Source organism: Pungitius pungitius, chromosome 9 (genome assembly GCF_949316345.1).
Source record: "Pungitius pungitius chromosome 9, fPunPun2.1, whole genome shotgun sequence".
Lineage (NCBI taxonomy): Eukaryota > Metazoa > Chordata > Actinopteri > Perciformes > Gasterosteidae > Pungitius > Pungitius pungitius.
This window is the reverse complement of record NC_084908.1, coordinates 11,010,158-11,032,974: the sequence shown is the minus strand read 5'-3', so window position 1 is coordinate 11,032,974 and position 22,817 is coordinate 11,010,158. Positions and strand designations below refer to the sequence as shown.

The window sequence follows — 22,817 nt, the reverse complement described above, 5'->3', positions numbered from 1 at the left end:
TTACATGGTGGTCCTTGGCTTTGGGCATCCTTGCTCCTTTCTGACTCATGCACCAGAGAAAACACCAAACTGCTTCAACGTGCGTTAAGAGCCACCTCGTCAGGGTCCATCTTTTCATTGCATATAAAAGAGCAATTTGTCTCACCAAAAATGCAGAAAAGAATATATTGTTATAATGACTATTTTTTTCAATACAATATTTCAGAATTAACAGCCCTTCCTTGGTTGCTGACACATTGTCCGCACGGATCCCTAGCGTGGTCACCTTATCCACTAGATGTGTAAAACATGTAATGCTGCTGCTACAACTGAGGCTGGGCCCGGGTGAGAGAGGGACGAAAAAGGGGAGAGAGAGAGTTGAGAGAAGAGCGCAGCGGCACCTTACTGGTTTTATTACGAGGGCCCGATTGTGCTCTCTGGCTGGCGTCGCAGAGCCCCAATCAGGTGCCATTACAGCCGGTGTTTGAGCACACCATTGGCTGGCGGAGAAAGGAGCTGTGCGCAAAACCAACTCCGCTGCTCACACTCGCCGTGCAGAAGCCGAGCTGCGAACATCATCCGCTTTGAGCGCTTAGGCGCAGTGATTACATCCTCTCAGAGAGCGCGCGCGCGGCAGAGAGAGGAGAGAGAAAGAGAGAGAGAGAGAGAAAGTCCTGTTTTTCGCCAGTGTTCGGTTCGTTGAGAAGTTGCATTTCTTTTTTAACCCGCCGGTGCGTAAATAGGACTTTTTGCTGATTTATAGTTTTTTTCCCTTGTTCGCGTGGGATGTCATATGCTGTTCCGTTCTGACTTTGTGTGAGGAACGGGCTGTCTGCTCTGTGCACGGGGAGTGCTGGCTTTGCTTCCTGGCTCCAGCCTGCAATGTTTTGCGCTGACGCCAAAACTCTCACAGACCGGTGCAGAATTGATTAAAACAGAGAAGCTCGGATCAAATGGCTGTGCTTCTTACAGCTGAAACGACACAATGTTCCACTGACCCGAGGCAGAGAAGAGGAATTTCACAAACGGACAGCTTTATTGCTGTTAATATTATTTCTTTTTTACGGACGGAGAAAATGGGAAATGCGCATTTCTTGTAAGAAAAAGGAATAACCTTTTTTTAAATCGTCTTGAAGTGCACTTTGTGAGAGGGAGTTGAGATGTTTTGGTTAATATTCCTGCTCTTCATCCTGGATGGAGCGGTGTCCCAGCTACACTACTCCGTGCCAGAGGAGCAGGAACCTGGCTCTGTGGTTGGGAATATTGCGGAAGATTTGGGCCTGGACATTACCAAACTTTCCGCCCGCCGCTTTCAGACGGTGCCGAGTTCACGGACACCGTATCTGGAGGTGAACTTAGAGAACGGCGCGCTTTTGGTGAAGGAGAAAATCGACCGAGAAGAAATCTGTAAGCAGACCACTCCGTGCCTACTGCACCTGGAGATGTTTTTGGAGAACCCGCTGGAGCTCTTTCGCGTGGAGATCGAAGTGATGGATATCAACGACAACCCCCCCAGCTTTCCCGAGACGGACATTTCCGTGGAGATATCGGAGAGCGCCATTCCCGGGACCCGTTTCCCGGTGGAGAATGCCGTGGACCCTGACGTGGGCACGAACGCGCTCAGCACCTACGCCATAACAAACAATAACTATTTCTACCTTGACGTGCAGACGCAGAGTGACGGGAACAAGTTTGCGGAGCTGGTGCTGGAGAAGCCGCTGGACAGGGAGCAGCAGGCGGTGCACCGCTACGTGCTGACGGCTGTGGATGGCGGCATCCCGCAGCGGACTGGGACGGCTCTCCTGGTCGTTAAAGTTCTGGACTCTAATGACAACGCGCCCACCTTTGACCAGTCTGTGTACTCCGTCAACCTGCGGGAAAACTCTCCGTTCAACACCCTGATCATTCAACTCAACGCCACGGATGTCGACGAGGGACTGAACGGGGAGATCGTGTATTCGTTCAGCAGTCACAACGCCCCGCGGATAAAGGACCTGTTCAACATTGACGCCAGAACGGGCCGGATAGAGGTGGCAGGTGAAGTGGACTTTGAGGAGAGCAACACGCATCAGATTTATATCCAGGCTAAGGATTTGGGGGCCAACGCGGTCCCCGCTCACTGCAAAGTGCTGGTCAAACTCGTGGACGTGAACGACAACACACCCGAGATCGGTTTCAGCACCGTGACGGAGTCTGTGAGCGAGCAGGACGCCCCGGGCACCGTGATTGCACTTTTTAGCGTTTCGGACCGCGACTCCGGTGAGAATGGACACGTGAGCTGCGAGATACTGGGAGATGTCCCGTTCAAGCTGAAATCGTCTTTTAAAAACTACTACACCATTGTGACAGACGGACCGCTGGACAGGGAGAACACCGATTCCTACACGATCACCGTCGTGGCAAAAGACAAGGGTCAGCCCTCGCTCGCCACCAGCAAGTCCATTAAAGTGCACGTCTCGGATGAGAATGACAACGCGCCCCGTTTTACGCAGGTTGTTTATGACGTGTATGTGACTGAGAATAATGTGCCCGGGGCTTTCATTCACGCCGTGAGTGCCCTGGACCCCGACGTGGGACAAAACGCTCTTATTACTTACTCCATATTGGAGTGTGACATACAGGGCATGTCCGTAGACACGTACGTATCCATAAACCAGGACACCGGCTACCTTTACGCGCTGCGCTCTTTTGATTACGAGCTGCTGAAGGATTTTAGCTTTATGGTCCAGGCAAAGGACTCCGGTGCCATTGAGCTCTTCTCTAATACCACTGTCAATGTGATCATAGTCGACCAAAACGATAACGCTCCCACTGTCATAGCACCCATCGGTAAAAACGGCACAGCCAAAGAGCACCTGCCGCGCTCTGCTGAGCCCGGCTACTTGGTGACGCGCATTGTGGCCATGGACGCGGACGACGGCGAAAACGCACGGCTGTCCTACAGCATCCTGCGGGGTAACGAGATGGGGATGTTCCGCATGGACTGGAGGACCGGAGAGCTAAGGACAGCGCGTAGGATCTCACCCAAGCGGGACCCACAGGGCTTCTACGACCTGCTGATCGAAGTGAGGGACCACGGCCAGCCCCCTCTCTCCTCCTCCGCGAGCGTGAGTGTAATGTTAGTAGACAGCGTGGTCGAAGGCCGCAGTGGGGATCGTGGCAGGGACCCAAAGGCAAAGGAGACCTCCCTAGACCTCACCCTGATCCTCATCATCGCCCTGGGTTCCGTGTCTTTCATCTTCCTCCTGGCTATGATCGTGCTGGCCGTGCGCTGCCAAAAGGACAAGAAGCTCAACCTGTACACGTGCCTGATGGCCGGTGACTGCTGCTTGTGCTGCAGCTCGTGCTGCAGCAGGCAGGCCCGAGGCCGGAAACAGAAGAAGCTGAGTAAATCTGACATCATGTTAGTTCAGAGTACCAACCTGACGTCAGGGGTCGGGCCCGTGGGGCAGGTGCCCGTGGAGGAGTCTGGTGTCGGTGTGGTGGGAGGGGGCTTTGGCTCCCACCACCACCAGAACCAGAACTCCTACTGCTACCAGGTTTGCCTGACTCCGGAGTCCGCCAAAACAGATCTGATGTTCCTCAAACCGTGCAGCCCCTCCCGCAGCACCGACACGGAGCACACCAACCCCTGCGGCGCCATAGTCACGGGTTACAGTGACCAGCAACCGGACATCATATCCAATGGCAGTATTCTCTCTAACGAGGTAAGATAAGCCCGGATCGGCTGCTGTCGACAATTCCGCAACAGACGTATGAAAAGCGTCCACAATAGTGATTTCAAGTATTTGCATGTTTGCAAGATTCTCTAGAAATGTACAGCCGTGTCTGCTTCACGTCGAAGGTTTTTAGTCACTCGCGTCACAGGCGACAAAAGTCCCCGAGAGGATGGAAGTGGTATCTGCTATCGACTCGACTGCTCTGCTCAGTGGCCTTTAATCATTGTCGAGCGTAATGGTGATTGGGCATGTCAATTTTTAAATCTCATGTGGCCTTTTAGTTTTATTCACTATAGACTGCTATCAGATCAACCTTTAGATTGTGTACAAATAGGCTGTGTGAGGAATATTGATTTTGGACATAAAAGGCAATTTCCAGTCAAGCCAAGAAGTTGGAAGACACTATAATTGTTTAGTTTGTCTTTTATTACATTGGGCTATTCATACAGTTATTGTTAAAAGATCAAAATATGTAGCTTTTAAATAGTTCTGTTACCCTGAAGGAACGTGTGGATCTTATTGTCATAAATAAATAAGTAAATAAATGCCTTAGTGTATCAGAAAACTTAAAAACAAACTCTATCAAGAGAGCTTTTTTTTACATCGATTGCCTTTCTTTAGCACAGCAGCATTTAGCTGATTTATCCTTTTTATAGGTGATAAAGTTTCAGTGGAAAATATTAGCAGGAGAAGGGGGCGGAGGCAAGTAACTTAACGTTCCTGTTTAGTGTTCAGCCCGTGCTTTCTACACGGGGAGCTGGTGAGTTCGGGGCTTTTTGTTGATTGCGCTTGGGCTGGAGGAGAGCCAGACAGCCAGTCACAGCCCTGTCTTTCCTTTGCGTTAAGTATTCTGTGCACGACGTACCACAGCAGCACCGCGAACAAAGGTTGTTCAGTTTCAGCATCGCGCAGCTCAATCATTTACGCATTCAGTCGCCTCCCTAACACACTACTCACGTCTCCTCTAGCCCCCCGCCCCCTTTAAACCCTTAGCCTTCTCTGTTACAGTTGAATTTTGGCAACCAGTTTATGAGTATGTGGTCAGTTATGTTCCTCTTATATCGTGTGAAACTCCTCCCTTTGTATTCATGAATGTGCCTACTTGGCGTTGAAAGTAATCAAATGCGTGCTTCTGTGGGTCTTCTAGACAAAACACCAGCGAGCAGAACTCAGCTATCTTGTGGACAGACCCAGACGTGTCAACAGGTAGTCAAAAGCGCCAACACACACACACACACACACACACACACATGCAGTATATTATTACAGACGTGCAAAGCCCAGCAACAGAGGACCTGTTACATGCAATCGACCTCATGGAACTACGATATCATTGAATTTTGCATCCATCTGTGCAAGTCTGCAAGGCATTTTCTGCACCAATAAACGGGGCTTTGAGGGGCTTCATAGTTCTCTAATGTATCCAGCATTCATTTTTAATTTGGCATCAGTCTCATTACTGACATAGCATCGGCTATTACAGCTCTAATGCTGGATTTCATTACATGCCATATGTAACACCCAATTTAGACTCGCCAGGCCACCATGACTGTATCAAAGCAGTGTTGATGTCTACCCCTGCCCCTCTTTCTACGTTTCTCCACCCCTCGACTAATTCCCCGTCTCCTCTCCGTCCTCCCTCCTCAATGTTGTACCCAAGCCCTCTCTCTGACCCCTACATTGTTCTTAAACCTCTTAATGTCTTTTCTTCTGATGCGACTGTCTGCACTCTCACCTCCCCTGCCTCATACAGTTCGGCGTTCCAAGAGGCGGACATCGTCAGCTCCAAAGACAGTGGTCACGGTGACAGCGAACAAGGCGACAGTGACCACGATGCCACCAACCGGGGTCATTTGGCCGGTAAGCTCCCTTTGCAACTCACGCACACACACACACACATATCACATAATTACACTACCATTTTAGTGTTCACACACCCTCCCCTACAATCCTTTTATTCTATAGTGTGTGTTCGTGATGGTGAATGGCATAATGCTGAATTGTTGGTGCGGACCGGTGACTTTTAATTTCCTTAATTTGAAAATCTGCAAAGGCCTGGTGCCCCTGTGTCGCTGCTGGCTGCCATGGACAGGCCCCTGAGGTGTTAATTGTATTTCACACCCGGTTGAAAGGGAAGAATATTTGGGGAACTCTCATTTATTCATTTTCCTCTCACTGCTCTGCTTTTCTCTTTCTAAGGCCAAGCGGTGCTGAAAGGACAGCGACTCGCCGCAGAGGCAGTATAAGGCCTATGGTGCTTTTGTGGCTCCAATCAATAGTTTCACCCAAGTGCGAGGGAAAGGCATTGGAGCTAAATTGATATAATGAGATGCATTTCAATCAGCCCCGCAGTTGGTCTGTGGTACTGCCTTTGCTGTATATAGTTGAGCTGTTCAAGGTTGTTAGATGCTTTTGCGTCCTTTGCTATTGGGTGGCCAATCTTTATATCTTTGGCCAGATTTAAGGCAAACAGGAAACATTGGAATTGGAGAAAACATTTTCACTTCAGGTTAATTTACTGACTCTTATCTCTCTTCTACATTTTACGGTGCAGTATACTTTTTTAGACATGGCTTTAGCTTTTATCATACGCCTCGCCTTGTTCCCACTAAAATTCCATTAGGCTAGTACCTGTTTATTGATCAAAGTGGAGTTGTACAAAATGTGGAGCAACACAAAATCTCATTTCATATTGAATTGCCCTTTCCTTCTGAGGGATTGTTCCACACGGCTCATGCAAGACCCCTGTCTAGACCGCAGCTTGTCAAATATCATATCAGTGCTGGGAATACAAATAGAGAAGATTCAATGGGTGTTGTAGGATAGTTAATGGTCCTCATCAGGCTCCCCAGTGTTTGGTATTATTTATGAACCAAGCCAAAATATAGAGCCAATATGCAGCAGCTGCAGTGTCACTGCCTGCCCCCACAGAAGAAACAGGCTTGGAAAGTGTATCAACGCAAGACTGAAACGCACACTCGGGTGATATCCTTCGTTTTTCAGGAATGGAAGGTTTTAAGAAAGGCTTTTTTCAATGCCTCTTAAGAGATTGGATGTTGAGCCATAGCAGACCTGTTGAGGTTTTACAGCTATGTAGTATGAATCTTAAGCTCTTGATGTAGCAGGTAACGTCACTCATGGCATGATGATGTGGCGTGTGATTGCATTCTTTAAATGCACTACCTTTAAATTACTCTTGCTGGTTTGCTTGCAAAGTTAATTAAAGGACCACATTTATGAATGATCTAACATGTTTCCTCTGCTTCATCTGGCTCCTATGCCCATGCATGCTCATTTGGCAGAAAGTGTAACATGGTAGCTCTGTACTCTCAAGGAGGAAACCAACATTTGTTTCTCATGTTGAATTTAGAATGGAACAGCTTACCACTCCATGGGCGGTATATCACACTACTGGTATATGGAAAAAGGGACACTTGGGTTTCAAAGACTTGGGTAAACAACAAAACCAGATGGAGCGTGTTTTTGTGTGTGAGTGTGAAGGTATACCACTGTCTGAAGGCCGAAACATGATACTTTCATGTTATCCGCCTGGTTATTTTGTCTAGTAAAAAACAAGGCGATTCGATATCTCTATTGAAATAGTTTTCCTTTAAGGTGGTGCTCTGGAAGGCTTACATGAGATCCATACTAAGAGGAGAGAGTGGTGGCTAATGGTACTATGCAGCGTGTATATTCCTGCCATATTGGCATACCCATTGCTTGTTTCTCTCCATATACGTGACACTTCCAGTATATGGAGATGATACTATTATTGGTTGTCTCTTTGGTGCATATGTTGTACTGCGCCTATAGCATTTTAATGCTGAGTGCATGTTGTTCAATTCATCAAAAAGCCAGTAGGGAGCACAAAGGAAAAAGCCTGAGCCAAGATTATGTACACAGCACGTGCATTTGTTATGCATTTTTGTAGCAATGTGTGCTTAAGAAAATCCACGTGTGCACATACACACACACGTTTGCCATGCTCCGACAGTATCCATACTCCCACTCTGTGTGTATGTATGTGTGTGTGTGTGTGTGTGTGTGTGTGTTTGGCATGAACACATTCTCTTCCAGGATTTGGTGGCAGGGTCTCATCCTTCATTCTGCCTCCCAAACACGCTGGCTCTCTGCAACACTCGACTGATCAGTAATTCCTTTCTAGGACCTTTGCATAGCAATTATCAAAGCAGGGTTAAAAGGCAAGGTTTCCTTACGGGACAACGTAGCGACACCCTCCCTTTTGGTGCACCTCGGAATATTTCAAATCAAGGGAAAACCATTTCCAGTTGGCATATCATCAACTACACCTGGCGTAGTTTCCCGCTCGGCCGCTTGTCTGACACTTTAGCAAATAAGTCTCCTGACGTGGTTTTAAATCAAAGGGACACTGCCCGTGAGGCTGGGATATCGCCGGGTACCTATAAACAAGTGGGCAAATGGCTTTTCTGAAAGCAACGCAGCTGGAGCAAGGCGATGCTGTGTCAGGAGTCAAAGCACTATTGATTGACAACCTCCTCCCCTACACACACACACACACACCCTTTTTTAAGGTTGTGTGATTGAAATTAGACACTATTTTATTTCCTTCATCATCCTGATGGAAGTTAGGTGGCGAGTGTGAGCAAGAAAAACAAAATAACAAGAAAAGGTGACAGATAAGAGAGGATTAAATATTCATCGTAGAAAAAAAATGTGCCTCTGAGAACCGTTCAATCAGCTGTGGAAGGCTGCGTGACGGGTGGATGACTGGAAATGATCATTATCGTGACGTTTATTTTGGGGAGAACAACAGCCGTGACAAATGGGACAATTAAATCATTGTGGCAACGGTGTATTAGATGGCTGATTATGAATTAGTGGCGGGCACCGTGTTACAGTTTGCCATGTCAGGAAGCTGTCAGATGAATTCAGCATGCAGGGTTTTGAAACCTTCTCCCCTCAGGCCTTGGAGACTGACAAAACTGGAGGCCGGGATCTCTGACCCTGATCCATAAAAAAAAAAAAAAAAAGATGTCCAGATTTATTTCAAAAGCACACCTGATGAAAAATAAAACAAAGAGTACTTGCTCACTATGAAGTGGAATACGTTGAAAAAGGACAAATGTTTACAAAAGACAACGATGTTCCTTCAATAGTGATTTATTAGAAAAGAAAAGCTCCAAAAGGTCACCTCGCAGAAAAACAGGAGACAATTTGCAATTCTATTGTATAGAGTCGTATTAGATCGTATTAAATCAATAGTAATTGTCCTCATGAATTCATCAAAATGCCTGTTAAAAGTTAAAAAGCATCACTAAGTTGAAAGTGACATCCATTAGGCAAAATATACTGTGCGCTTTTTTTCGGTTCATTCTTGTATTTTGGGTTTCCACTGTTTGTAAGATTTACTGTTAAAGAAACACATAATTCTTCCGTCTGAATAGACAGGCATTGAACCGCAGTCGGAAACACACAGTTGCGCAATCTGCTTGTCTCGCGAGAACAATACAATGCACCTTTTTCAGACTCTCTCTTTGTCAAAGATAATAAAACTGGTGGTTGTTTTTGAACGGCTTGGTGAATGAAATGTTTTCAGATCTGGTCAGCCCACAAAATGCCGTCTGGGTTGTGTGAATTCACCCTTTGTCTCAACGCATTCTTTAAGCAGTAAGGAGACTTTTTCAAATAGGGAAGTATTTCCATGCAACATGAACACTTTAAATTCCATTACAGTAAATCGGAATAAAACCCTTGGAACTCTATTTGCATTTGGCCTGTAACAGGTGTAGATGTCACTGCTTCTTCTAAGTAGGGTCTCTTGTTGAACATCAACATAAGTCATAGCAGAGAAAAGAAGAAACTGATAAATTGTATCAACTAATCGACTAGTCTACTTCCTGCAACATGTCTTTCCTATCTGGCCTCTTTTCATAACACCAAAAAAGGTGGGGGAGTGGATTCCAGAATTGTTCAAATTTGTGTGAAAACCACGATTCAAGTTTGTATTGTGATGATTACGGGTACTCTGAAATATCTTTTTGATGAGGGTGCTCTTGAGGAGCACAGAGTGTTCTCACCAATGATATTGATGAAAAACCGGATGCAAGCGTTCTTTTCTTTCTTTCAAAAGTGAAAAAAATGATGAACCATTTTTGTCTGAGACAGGGGCCTTGAATATTGAGGTTAGTTGAGGCTGTAAGGACAAATCTCAGTCAGGGGAGTCATACATCTGCTCTTTGGCCATGAGTTATACACATATTTTTCTGCCTTAAGATTTAGAAGTCAGTGCACATCTGCTCCATCAACGCTGCAATACTAAAATTCCTACAGAACACAACGTCAACATATTTGTTGATGCTCAAACTAAACTCAGCTGTTGGGTAATCTAAACCGCCGTCTAACGGAATACACAACCAATTATAAATCACTTTTTTGGAAACTTGCATCACATTTGAGTAGGTAACCAATATTTTCACTTAAATAAAAGGTTTTTTTGATATCTTTTTCTTTCACTTTTAACATTGCCAGTCAATGCAAGAGACACAAGTAGTCAAACCATTGCAAACATTTTAACTAGAAACATTTGGTTAACTTGTTTAATTCTCATTTCTTACCACCCATACCACAGTTGTCATAACTCACTATCATCCTTTAAAGGTATAGTCGCACAATTCCAGTGAATGTCTAAGACAACGTCTGGTCGAGGCTAAGTAATGAAAAGTGTTGAACTTGGGCCCTTATTAATCAAACAGATACTATTAGGGCAAACCGCCATCTTGGCTTTCAATCCCAGTTCAGTCAAGGTTCAACAAACATGGAAAATGGAAGCTGCCTCTCAGCGACTCAACAAATTCTCCATCTGCTATTACTGGATGGAGCCAGTTTTATCCATTTGTTTCACTGAAGTTTCTGGTTTACTCATCACTGCCTCCTTGGCCAACCTGAGGAAGCTGTGCTACTCCTCTGCCGTCCTAAGCTGCTGTCCAAATATTGACATTTTGTGTCTGTTTCCTGTCCTGAACAGTGGAGGACAAGATGAAAAACAGAGGTACGGATTGAAGCACCTTCCACCCAAGGGTCCGGGAGTGTTTTATTCTTTTTTTTTGACAAAGAGCGAGACAGACAGAGAGAAATGGGCAGAGACGATTAAATGTGGTGTAATAAAAAGAGACAGAGAGGGAAACAGACAGACAGATGAGTGCAGGGAGGAAAACGACAACAGATATATAACCACGAAGTGAATTCAAATTTGTTTTCCTTAATTTCCCCCCACTCCCAGCTGCAGGATGTATGTCAGGCAGCGCAATTAGTCAAATCACACCAAAGTGGGATTTCGGAAACACTCTGAGATGTAATGAAAAAAAAAGAACAGAAGTGCTGATTGCTTATTAGCAAGTAGATTGTGTTAGCATTGTGTAGCTCCATTTACATCTCCCTGTGTGTGTGTGTGTGTTCTCCCTGTCTGATGAGGTCACCATGAGAAAAAGGGCTGCTGCCAGGGCCTGTCATTGCCAGTCACTGCTTTAGTTGTTGTTTTTGCTCTCTGCCCGAGGATGAAAAAGGTGCTTTGCGGGAATCAGTCACTGGGTGTCGCGTGTGTCTGTCTGTCTGTCTGTCTATTTTTGTACATTTGGAATTTCACAGCATTAAGAGTGTATTTTTGTGCGTGTTTGCAAACATACACTCACCGGCCACTTTATTAGGTACCCCATGCTAGTAACGGGTTGGACCCCCTTTTGCCTTCAGAACTGCCTCAATTCTTCGTGGCATAGATTCAACAAGGTGCTGGAAGCATTCCTCAGGGAGTTTGGTCCATATTGACATGATGGCATCACACAGTTGCCGCAGATTTGTCGGCTGCACATCCATGATGCGAATCTCCCGTTCCACCACATCTCAAAGATGCTCTATTGGATTGAGATCTGGTGATTGTGGAGGCCATTTGAGTACAGCGAACTCATTGTCATGTTCAAGAAACCAGTCTGAGATGATTCCAGCTTTATGACATGGCGCATTATCCTGCTGAAAGTAGCCATCAGAAGTTGGGTACATTGTGGTCATAAAGGGATGGACATGGTCAGCAACAATACTCAGGTAGGCTGTGGCGTTGCAACGATGCTCAATTGGTACCAAGGGGCCCAAAGAGTGCCAAGAAAATATTCCCCACACCATGACACCACCACCACCAGCCTGAACCGTTGATACAAGGCAGGATGGATCCATGCTTTCATGTTGTAGACGCCAAATTCTGACCCTACCATCCGAATGTCGCAGAAGAAATCGAGTCTCATCGGACCAGGCAACGTTTTTCCAATCTTCTATTGTCCAATTTCGATGAGCTTGTGCAAATTGTAGCCTCAGTTTCCTGTTCTTAGCTGAAAGGAGTGGCACCCGGTGTGGTCTTCTGCTGCTGTAGCCCATCTGCCTCAAAGTTGGACGTACTGTGCGTTCAGAGATGCTCTTATGCCCACCTTGGTTGTAACGGGTGGTTATTTGAGTCACTGTTGCCCTTCTATCAGCTCGAACCAGTCTGGCCATTCTCCTCTGACCACTGGCATCAACAAGGCATTTCCGCCCACAGAACTACCGCTCACTGGATGTTTTTTCTTTTTCGGACCATTCTCTGTAAACCCTAGAGATGGTTGTGCGTGAAAATCCCAGTAGATTAGCAGTTTCTGAAATACTCAGACCAGCCCTTCTGGCACCAACAATCATGCCACGTTCAAAGTCACTCAAATCACCTTTCTTCCCCATACTGATGCTCGGTTTGAACTGCAGGAGATTGTCTTGACAATGTCTACATGCCTAAATGCACTGAGTTGCCGCCATGTGATTGGCTGCTTAGAAATTAAGTGTTAACGAGCAGTTGGACAGGTGTACCTAATAAAGTGGCCGGTGAGTGTATGTCTTGACGTCGCTGTTTTTAAGAGTGAGCCAGCAGGCGACAATCACTGTGTAGTTTTGAAGCCAGTGACAAGAGTTCTCCGAGCCTGATTTTTGGTGAATGCTGCAGACTATATTTATACATCTCCAAAGTATAATATGCCTCTGTCCCTGCTTAGTAATATTCTGAGACATGGGAAGTATGGAACAAACGGACCTTTCTCCTAATCCTTTGACATTATTCTCTTCATCAGTATGCATATGTGCTCTCTGCATAGTTTCACGTGCGTTCGCTTTTACACCCATGCTTCAGTCCGTCGGATCATCTGTTTGCACATTTAGAAGCACTGTGGCAACAAATTGCTTTACCGGCAGAACAGATGATTGGAGGGGGCTGAGGTCTGAACCCTTGTGTGTCCGAGGAGGAAATTAATTTGCCAAAAGTCTATTAAAAGGCCAAAGGCTAACTGTAAGGCGGGAATGAGCAGAAACCCTTCGATTTGGACGCCCCCCAACCTGTAAAATCGGGACGCATGAATACATTTGTTTCCAGGGCTAACTCAAAATCTCAATTAGCATTTACAGAAAGCCTGTGGTATTTTTGCAGTTCATTTTTGGTTTTGCTGTCGATGTGATCAGAGTCTCAAGAGAATGGTAGAAACCCTGAGCAGTGCTGTATCTGTTGGCCAGGTAGACGAGAGAGAGAGAGAGAGTTAATAAGATCCAACATGTTTAAAACTTGCTGAATAAAAAACATATATATCTGTCGGCCCTTATTTGGAGCTATTTTCCCCGAAACATTGCGTGTCTGCCCTTCCACTTAAGTATATAACTTGGGACATTAGAGTGTGTAGTGGCTCAATTGACCCCACAAAAAATTAGACTCTGATTTCTTCTACATCTTTTCTTCGTCATCATTTAACCCGAATAGTCTGCTGCCCCAAATTACCCGCAACAGTTAGATTTCACGGTTCTATAACTCTACAAAATTGCCACGTGAAAGGGTTGAAATACACCAAAACATTTTTTTTTTTTTTTTTATTCGAGTACCTCTCCTCTCCCGAGCTCCATCTAACCCTCAACAGTCTCCGTCTGTGAGGCCCAGGTCCCTCCCCACCCCCCCCCCTCCCCCCGCTGTCTCTCTGGCCATTGCTCCCTCCATCTGCGAATACCACAGGTCTCCCCTCTTCTCCCTTGTGCTTCCTGCAGTCCTGCTTCTTCTCCTGCCGGCTGTCTGTGTCTATGAAATCTGTGACTCCCCCTGTCTGCTTGGCCCTCGCTGCTCCTTGTCAGCGGGCCTCGTGTCTCCTCTTGCTCTCTGTCCACTGCACAGTCTTTGTTGCCTGTCTCGCCCATCGTGAGGACTAATGAGCAACACAATTAGATCCACACAATGGACACAAACACAAAACAGAACCACAGTGGTAGGTTTTAGACAATGTGTTGGCAGTGCTGCTGTTAATAATACATGATATTTACATGATGTTTTTGCCTTTATTAGCAGTTTGAAAACTGCCTAATATTCCTGTTTTCGTGCTCATTAGCAAAATGATCTGCCGGAAGAAAGCTGCAATAGAAGAAACTTAGCTCTTTAATATTTTATATTATGTCGGACAGGGTCGGAAATCAGCATCCACTAACATGCAAGATAATGAAAACGTACAACAGTAAGGCGCATTTTGAACGGTTAGTGTATGAGTGGATAGAACTACACATTCAAAAGTCAATACTGCCAAGTGGTAGTTAATGCACAGTGCAGATTTTTGTTTGTCCATGATTAAGGTAAAGTTCCCTTGCAATGTTTTGAAAAATTACAATAAGACAGTATATATATTGCCTCAGTTGCAGACTGAAAAAAATACTTTAATACTTTACTTCATTTGTCGAATTGATTTATTTGAATCGTGACTTTCAACTGATTCTTTGACCTGTTATTGATTGATATGAATATTCTTATATTACGTTGTTTGTGTCTAAACGTCTGCTTTTAATCATAGACAATGGCTATATAGGTAGAATATATCAGTAGAATACGTTTGTGTAAATGGAATCTGTGATCTGAAGCCTCCTCAGCCTCAGAGAATTAGAGATGTGGGCTTTTTGTGTTTCTCTCCTTGCTTTTTTCTGCCTAAACTGCTTGTCTCGTAATTTTGAGCATGCGAACAACGCCTTCCCACATGGTTCTTAACGGTAAAACCTGGAAAACTACAAATCCAATCTCCACATGAGTGGCTGCAGACTCATTAGAATGATGACTGCGTTCATGTTTTGTTTCTTTACTTTCCTCTTCATAATCTCTCCTGTACTCTTCTCCCCGCTCTCATCTCTTTATTCTAAGAGAAAGTAATTAACATAACTGCTACCTCTTTCATGCTAATCATGAGTTTGTGTGTTTCTCTATTATATCATTTCAGATTGAATTTAATCATTTTTATGAAGATATATTTGTTTTGGCATTAGCTTTGTGTCATACAGTTTGTATAGGAATGATTGACACAACAGTGTAATCAAGGAGCAAGTGAATATGAGGGTTTTTTTTCTGGCGTGTTTTTAAGATAATTGTGTTTTATTTGTGTGTGAGGATGATGAAATATGGATTCACATTTGCCTCTTGGTGTTTGGGAATCAATTGTGTGTCTGAGGATGGTGATGAGGAGACGGGGGGGGGGGACATTTTTTTTTTTGCGACACCACATCACTTTGATTGCACGTTCCATTTGGAATGAATGAGGTGAGGATGCAAACAAACAATTTGCTTCATCAATGTTGGCCTTGTCTCTTTGACGAATAGCTCTTGCTGCACTTTTTCCGCTCTCGACATTGGCAAATGATTACTAACTTGTGTTCTCTCTTCTGGTCACTTTTCCTGACGTCCTCCTCTCTCTTGCCTATCCACTCCAAATTCCTGTACCTCTTCTCTTGTGTCTCCTCTTTAATTTCCGTAATCTTTCATTAACATTTCTACCGCTCCATCCACATGTGTCCGCTGCATAGGCGCCGACCTGTTCTCCAACTGCACGGAGGAATGCAAGGCCTTGGGCCACTCCGATCGCTGCTGGATGCCATCCTTTGTGCCATCCGACGGGCGCCAGGGACCGGACTACCGCAGCAACCTGCACGTCCCCGGCATGGACGCCACCCTGCCCGACACTGAGGTACCTTCCTCCGTCAACCTCGCCGACCACCTGACCGTGACCTCAACCACCGCCTCGTCCAGCGATAGATCATTCTCCACCTTTGGCAAGGATGGTCAGAGGTCACAGTCACACAACAGCCTTCACCATCACTTCCATCAGCAACAGCAGCAGTACAGCTCCAGCACGCTAGAGAGGAAAGAGCATGATAGGGGGACCCTACCGTACAAACCTACCTTTCCCTGTGAGTATCAGTATGAAAGTTCACTGGGACCCTATGACTTCAGTCTGGTCCAGTACAGATACTAGAGGAGAGAACATTAATCTGCCCTTTCATTTGATCTGGGCTTTTCATGTTGTTCATCAACTTTATGTTGTTATATTTTTTTTAAAAACATATTTGTTTTGTTATATTGTTTTTACTTTGTAAATTTGAATTTCCCTCACCGAATGTAAAATGTAATTATTGTACAATTATTGCTAATCCCAACTCCAAAACCCCCTTTAATAAAATCAATATAACCCATTTTACTACTAAAACTGTCTGTAAACATGTGACTAATTGTAAAATAAACAACATTTGAATCAGACTCAGTTAAACTGTTGTTACCCCTTTTCCTTTTATAAATTTCCCCTTTAAAATCCTCTCCAATAAGCCTTTTTATCTGATGCTCATATAAGTAAAGGTCACCAACACACACTTTATGTTCCTATTCCTGACATCTTCGCACACCTACAATTAAATGCCATTTGTGGTTTTAAACATGATCCAACTGTATAGAGAGGATATGAAAGAAAGATAATCTCAGGGTTCTATAGGACATTTTTTTTCCATTTGCTCAACAGCTCCGAAAGGTGAAACGCACAACCCACGCTTCTTCTTTTTCACGACGATTGAAGTCCATTTTGTTATAAAAGGGAAGTGCCGAGTATCTATACTTGCTTGCTTGTGGATCAATACTTGACATGACGAAGGGTGGGTGAGGTGGGCTGTCAATGCTGAGGTCAAGATTCTGCAGTTGGAAAAGTCACAAACACAAGTTTGTGTGCTGTAAAAGAAACTAGGGAACTGTTATAACATAATTTGGTACCTGAATTATACTGATATCCATTGGAATACAATTTTGATTCCAACATTTCTAAAGAAGCAGAATGATGTTCTAAGGAAATTATTGCAGGACGCTTTCCAAGCTCCCACATGAATATTCTATTAGCTCTAAGAGTAGAGAATGGATTCGATATAAGCATTCAGTAGAGAAATCATTTCCATTCCCCACCCTGTTAACCACCATCCTCCATGATACTTCATGCTGACTGTGGGCTGTCTTCAGGTAAACGATGAGCACTATAACCTTTTTTTTTTTTTTTTACCAATTTAGCAAACAGAGCCAAGCAATTTTTCCTCTCGCGCATCAGGTCTGTTTGAAAAATAATTTGTATTTAGCCTTTAGGTGCTAGAGCGCGTTCCAAATATAGCAGCCTGCGCATCTGCTCATCCCATCTGCCTCAAAGGGTTAGAATAAATGCACTCCATATTCCTCTGTCCAAACTCACCACCATATTATATTTTATTACTTTTTTGATATACAATTTCATCCATTTTTCCTACTTGTTGAAATAACTGCCATAGAAAAGGTTTTGTTGTTCATCACTCAATGAAAAGATGAGAATGGTCCTAGAGGCTGAGACGTTATTGACCAATTGGCATCGTGTTCTACTTATAAAAATAGCACTCTATGCTACTACCGGCTACGGCAATGCTCTGATCAGCAGGGTTGCCTTGATAAAGGCATTATGAATATTTGATCCATTCATAGATAATTAATGAAGCAATTATTGCTCTATTTATTTTCTATCCATGCATTATGCAACCAACACATTTTTAACCTTTATATTCACTGATGGACACGTTTTTTCCTAGATTAGTTTTACCATTATACTGCAAGTACCAGCCTTTAAGATCTTTAAATAACTTTATATATAACTTTAGTCCTTTGTGGCATCTATCCTTTAAAAGATGGTATTTCGAGCCGATTGCTTCACTAAAGAGTCTCGAGGGATGAGGTGCCATTTGTCTCATCGAGTGTGTTCTCTTGTCTTTTCAGCCCGCAAAAGGATTTGTTAGCTCGTTCCACGTGGACCTTTCGGAGACGGCGTGAATTTTTTGGGCTAGACTGCCTACACTGATGCTGGAGACAGATTCTTAAAACTCCACAAACACAAACCTGGACAACAGCAACCTTGGTTGAGCTTCATTATCTTGCGAGGCAAATTGTAACAAAGCCTTGGCAGTGGTCGGCGGGGGAGGTGAAGAACTGAAGTACTGAGTAGCTATACGCCTTTAGATATCCGAGGAGCGATCCAAGGCCTTATTTCTCTCAGCAGGACTGAGAAGGGGGCCGACACACTCGACATGTGAAAATCATAAAGTCATCAGAAGACATATGAAAGGAACTGAAACAAACAGCGGAATACAAAACAAGACGAAGAGGGACTGATTAACTCTTAGAGGTGGCCTGTGTTTTTTGGGACTGAGGAGTTAGCCTCTAGCGATCTGTGTGTGCCTGTTTACATGAAGAAAAAAAATACTAATATTTCTGTACAAACTTCAACCAATGTCACATGGAACCCTTTAGCTATTTCTATGGTCACCACTAAGCCAACTGTACAGAGACGGTGTGAAGATAAAAATGGAGACTGAGAGGCGGCGAGCAAGTGAAAGACTGTCGATTTGACACACAGAGAAAGGTGCAGGTGTTGTACAGGTATGAAATGACAAAAAAAGGAAGGAAATGGAATGAGCAGAGATGATGTGCAGTATTATAAATTCTGTATCTACGGTTTTTCGACTTGACTGTCTTTATATAACTTCTCTTTTATGTTTCTGTTGTTCTTTCTGTGTGGTTAAAAGTGTGCAGACTCTAAAGTATTCGATACTACCGTTTCGGAAAGTAACATACTATCCCGAGCCGGGTTTAGTCCACTTTCTAGTTTAGCCACTTCAGGAAGGAGATATTATCGATTGCACTGTTTGCAAAGGGGAGAAAAAACGTAATTAGAGGTTATACAGTATCACAAATGAATTTCTTTCATTTTCAAGTAGTGAATGGAAGATCCCAAGTTCCTTCCTGAGCTGACTGTGGAGAAAGTGAAATGACCCTTTACAAAATACAGTTCCCGTGAAAACATTGGCCTATACATAAACAATCAGACACACTCGGTGGTTTTTATCATGTGTGCAAAGTGTTTACTGTGCTATTTTAAAAAGCTTATAATGAACATAAATCTATATATAACTATATATATAACTATATATATACAATATACTTTTTTTCAAAAAACTGTAACCATTGGTTAGTTTCTACACCTCATAATGTCATTGGATCTAATAATACCAAGTGCTACAAAATCAAGAGATGTATCAATTGAAACGAGGAGGTGTAGTTTGGCCTAAACAACACTTCATCAACACTCCAACCAAGGATTAAGTTGATGTTTTTTAACTGTTGCTTTTCATGGTTAACAGACACTGGGCCTTATTGTGTGTAGCGAAGACACCTGTTGAGTTGTTTTGGCCTGTTGTGTATTTTTACTAGCAGAATATGTGTCCATGTACAGGAAGGGGGACTATCACAATCGAGCTAGATATCAAAGGTTTTACAATCATGCAAAAGAGGAATACACGGATAAATATGGACATAAACAGTCAACATATAGTGAGGCGCAAAGTATTGCACTTTATACTGTACACACACACACACAACACACACAGGTCAAGTGGTGATTAATAAACAGTGTCATTGAAGTTAAGTGTGTTTTTTTGCATTCACCTGAGTATCAATTTAACTGATCAGAAGGGTGTACTTAGGCACACCTGCTCTTATAAGCCAAATTATATTGTAAGCATCACAACGGCAGGTGTAATTTCTTAGTGGTTCATCATTTTAGTTGGATAGCAATACATCCAATATACATTTCACGTGGGGCCATGAAATGCCAAACGCCTGGCCGAATATAGGACAAGGAGGGTGGGGAAGGGGGGGGGGGGATCAAAGCGATGAACCGACTAATTGACCAAAGACCCCGACATTGTCCTCTCTAGAGTCATGCCGCTAGCACTGCAAAGAAGAATGTTGTGAACTTGGATTAGAGGGGCGCCTTTGTAAGAGTCAGAAGAGACGTGCAGTGGAAAAATTCCCAGCCAAAACCTTGTAATCATGTCTCTGATAAAAGCTAGAGCCTGCTTGGTGCCTAACATTTTCACAGTGCATATCCAATGATTTAACAGCTGTTTTTAGAACCAACTTTTCATGTAACAAAATTCAGTTATCCCAAAAGGATCTTTTGGATTTCCAAGAAGTAATCAACATAGGTTTGCTCCAATTTCCTCATTCCCTGACCTCAATAGCTCACCATGAAACTTCTGATGCCTGTCACTCTAGCCTTCTGTCTGTTTCCTTCATTAATCCCTTTCACCCTCCCCCAACAACCTCAACCCCTCCACTGGAGTATGATCTTCACATGGCCTGGCACAAGTTCATAGACAAAAGAAGAAGAATGCTGGACTCTGAATGTAGACTGCTGCAAATCTCCGGGGTCATGAGGGAGACAGTCCCTCACTTGAAGGCCTAGAAACAGAGAAGTTGTGTTTGTGTCTATTGCAAGATGACCTTCTTTTACAAGTGGAGATGCATGTAACTAGCGCATGTGGCCTTCCTGAATGAACAGGCTTGGGGGTTTTGATTCAAATCTCGCTCATTAACAATTCAGTCATTGATAGGAGTGGGAAAGGGGGGATGGAAAATAGGTAAGTGAAAAAAAAAGAGGTCCGCTTGGTACTTTGGTAATGAGGAGGAAATGCACTAGTAACAACAGGGCAATACTCCGGAATCCTTTTTTCACTTTTTAGTGATACATAAGTGAATGTATGCTTGGATCGACAGAAGGGACGCTTTTTTTATTTGACACCCAAATGCGAAGCACCTAGAGCACAGAAGCTACCATGTTCCGGCACTGTCGAATTAATGGTGGCAAGATGTTAAGCTCTTATTAGCTTGCTCCATCTTGAGCTTTAATGTAAAACGATATTTTCTAAATGATTCAATACCAACTTCAGATATCTTACAGTTTTGATGCGAAACATTTTAGACTTGACAATATGCGTTTATAAAATGTTCTACAACTTTCCACTCTTATTTGGAGTGAGATGCAGCCATGGACCATAGGACTGGGTTGAACAATCCAGAATGAAACATGACACTTGTAATATTAACGATTTTAAGGTTTAATACAGAGTCTCTGTGCCAGTAAAGAAGTAAATAAAGTATAGGCGCATGTGTTGACTTCGCATGGCAAGCCAGACGACCTAGAGGTGGAGACTGACATTCTATCAATGGCTGGGAGTTGACCTGATCCGTTTGTCCTCCAAGGTGCCTCCTTGGCAGACGGAGAGAGTAAGAGTCATTACAACCGCGTCATGTCGTCTATCTCTCCTATTCTCTCCATACAAGGTTGAGTGAGGTGACCTAGCTGTCCGTCTGAGCCTCCGCGCCTGTCCCTCATATTTTTCCCCTGGCAGACGCACTTCATTACTCTGGCTAAATAGACTTTCAAGAGACCCCATCAGCCATCATTTACACAGCCTGGCCCTATCACCTTTCACCACGGCCACCTCATCAGACATACGCACCCTGGCAATTCACTCATGCGCTACATGGCGCGCCCATGCAGACACACGTGTGTACAAAGTGGACGCGCGTACGGCCCTTTCCTTCTTTTACCCTCATACACACACACACACACACTCGGGCATCCTTGGGCTCTATTCTCCAGCCACCTCATCAGGCCAGAGCAGACAGCTATTATATTCTGTGCTTCGATGCCCATTTCTCCTACTATCTTTCTCCTTACCGGCCGGCCGGCCAGGTCTGCAACAACTTATTGACCTGAGACATAGCCTCAGCGGTCCGTGGACCTAGACGTGGTGTCTGCGTTTTCAACGGAATGCCTGCTATTTGTACATTGGCCCACCTCCACACAGCAACTGTTATAATTATATTATGTTCACCTCAAATCAGGCATGATTGATATTTTTGTTTGCAAGGTGGTTGTCTAATTGTCACAATGTGAAAAAGGTAACAACATACAACAGCAACTTGGTCTATTTCCCTGAAAACAGCAATAAAAGCATAATGTATTCATGCTTTGAACATACAACTTACAAATTTGGTTGTAAAACAGTCATTTGAAAGCATCTCACTGTAATTATTTAAATACATTTCTTCCAGTAAATCACCCTTCTCAGAACAAAACATTTCATTGTGTTTGTGATTAGGCACAAAATGGTTAACTACAATATGGCTTGAAACAAAGACTCACTCTTCTTTCGTTCATGTTCATATGTTTTCAGTTTTTTTATTACGGTCATATTTAAGATGCATTTTTTATAGTCTAATAACTCCTGGAGAAATCCACTCAGGCAAAAAAAGAAAAGAAAAAGAACCCTTCCAAGTTTCTTATCTGCTTGCAGGGATAAACAAGAGTCAGGCAGTGAATACCTTAGTTTGAACCTCTCTAAACTACCGAGGCCACAGTTACTTCTGTTTTCACATATTTATTTAAATGCTGTCTGGAAAAAATTAAGTGTCTTTGTTAAGCACCACTACCTTAAATCTAATTAGGTATACAAGGACATTGTAAATTGATTTTAAAACTGCAATAACTAGTAGATGAAATGACTGATGGCAAAGATGTTCCTCATAGTGAAGCAAACAAAATAAGTATCAGACTATTCGGTCCAGTTTGATTGTGTGTTTTTGCATGTTTTAGTTACTTGCTTGGGCTACCAAGGCTAGACTACTGCGAACACAAGGAGTTTTTTATTTATTTAGTCCAAACCAGAGGTTGAAATGGCATAGGATTAGGTTGACTGGGAGCTGGAGTGGCATCGGAAAGGAGCTCGGTGACAGGTTGGTGGCAGGCGATCCTGGGAGAGAAGGTAGATCTGAGACTCAAATCAGAGCAGCAGGGGTTTGGATAGTGAAGTGTGGGATGAAAAACCCACATGGAGACACTGCAGTGTGAGACGAAAAGGAGGCTGGATAGAAAAGTGATATGAGAG

At 43.8% G+C, this 22,817-nt stretch overlaps 1 protein-coding gene across 4 annotated transcripts; it reads left to right on the top strand.

The window, feature by feature from the left end:
• The first annotated feature begins 519 nt into the window (after positions 1–519).
• On the top strand, positions 520–18,490 carry pcdh10a (protocadherin 10a). Of its 4 annotated transcripts, none has more exons than XM_037471557.2 (5): positions 520–3,686; positions 4,846–4,904; positions 5,452–5,558; positions 15,558–15,941; positions 16,544–17,796. In XM_037471557.2, exons 1-5 carry the CDS (start codon positions 1,140–1,142, stop codon positions 16,660–16,662), a joined length of 3,216 nt encoding a protein of 1,071 aa, XP_037327454.2. In that variant the 5' UTR covers positions 520–1,139; the 3' UTR covers positions 16,663–17,796. The 4 variants fall into 4 exon arrangements, with proteins under 4 accessions (XP_037327454.2, XP_037327457.1, XP_037327456.2 ...); XM_037471560.2 differs by lacking the exon at positions 16,544–17,796 and adding an exon at positions 17,803–18,490 and having other exon boundaries at positions 521–3,686; positions 15,558–15,718; XM_037471559.2 differs by lacking the exon at positions 16,544–17,796 and adding an exon at positions 17,803–18,490 and having other exon boundaries at positions 521–3,686.
• The last annotated feature ends 4,327 nt before the right edge of the window (positions 18,491–22,817 follow it).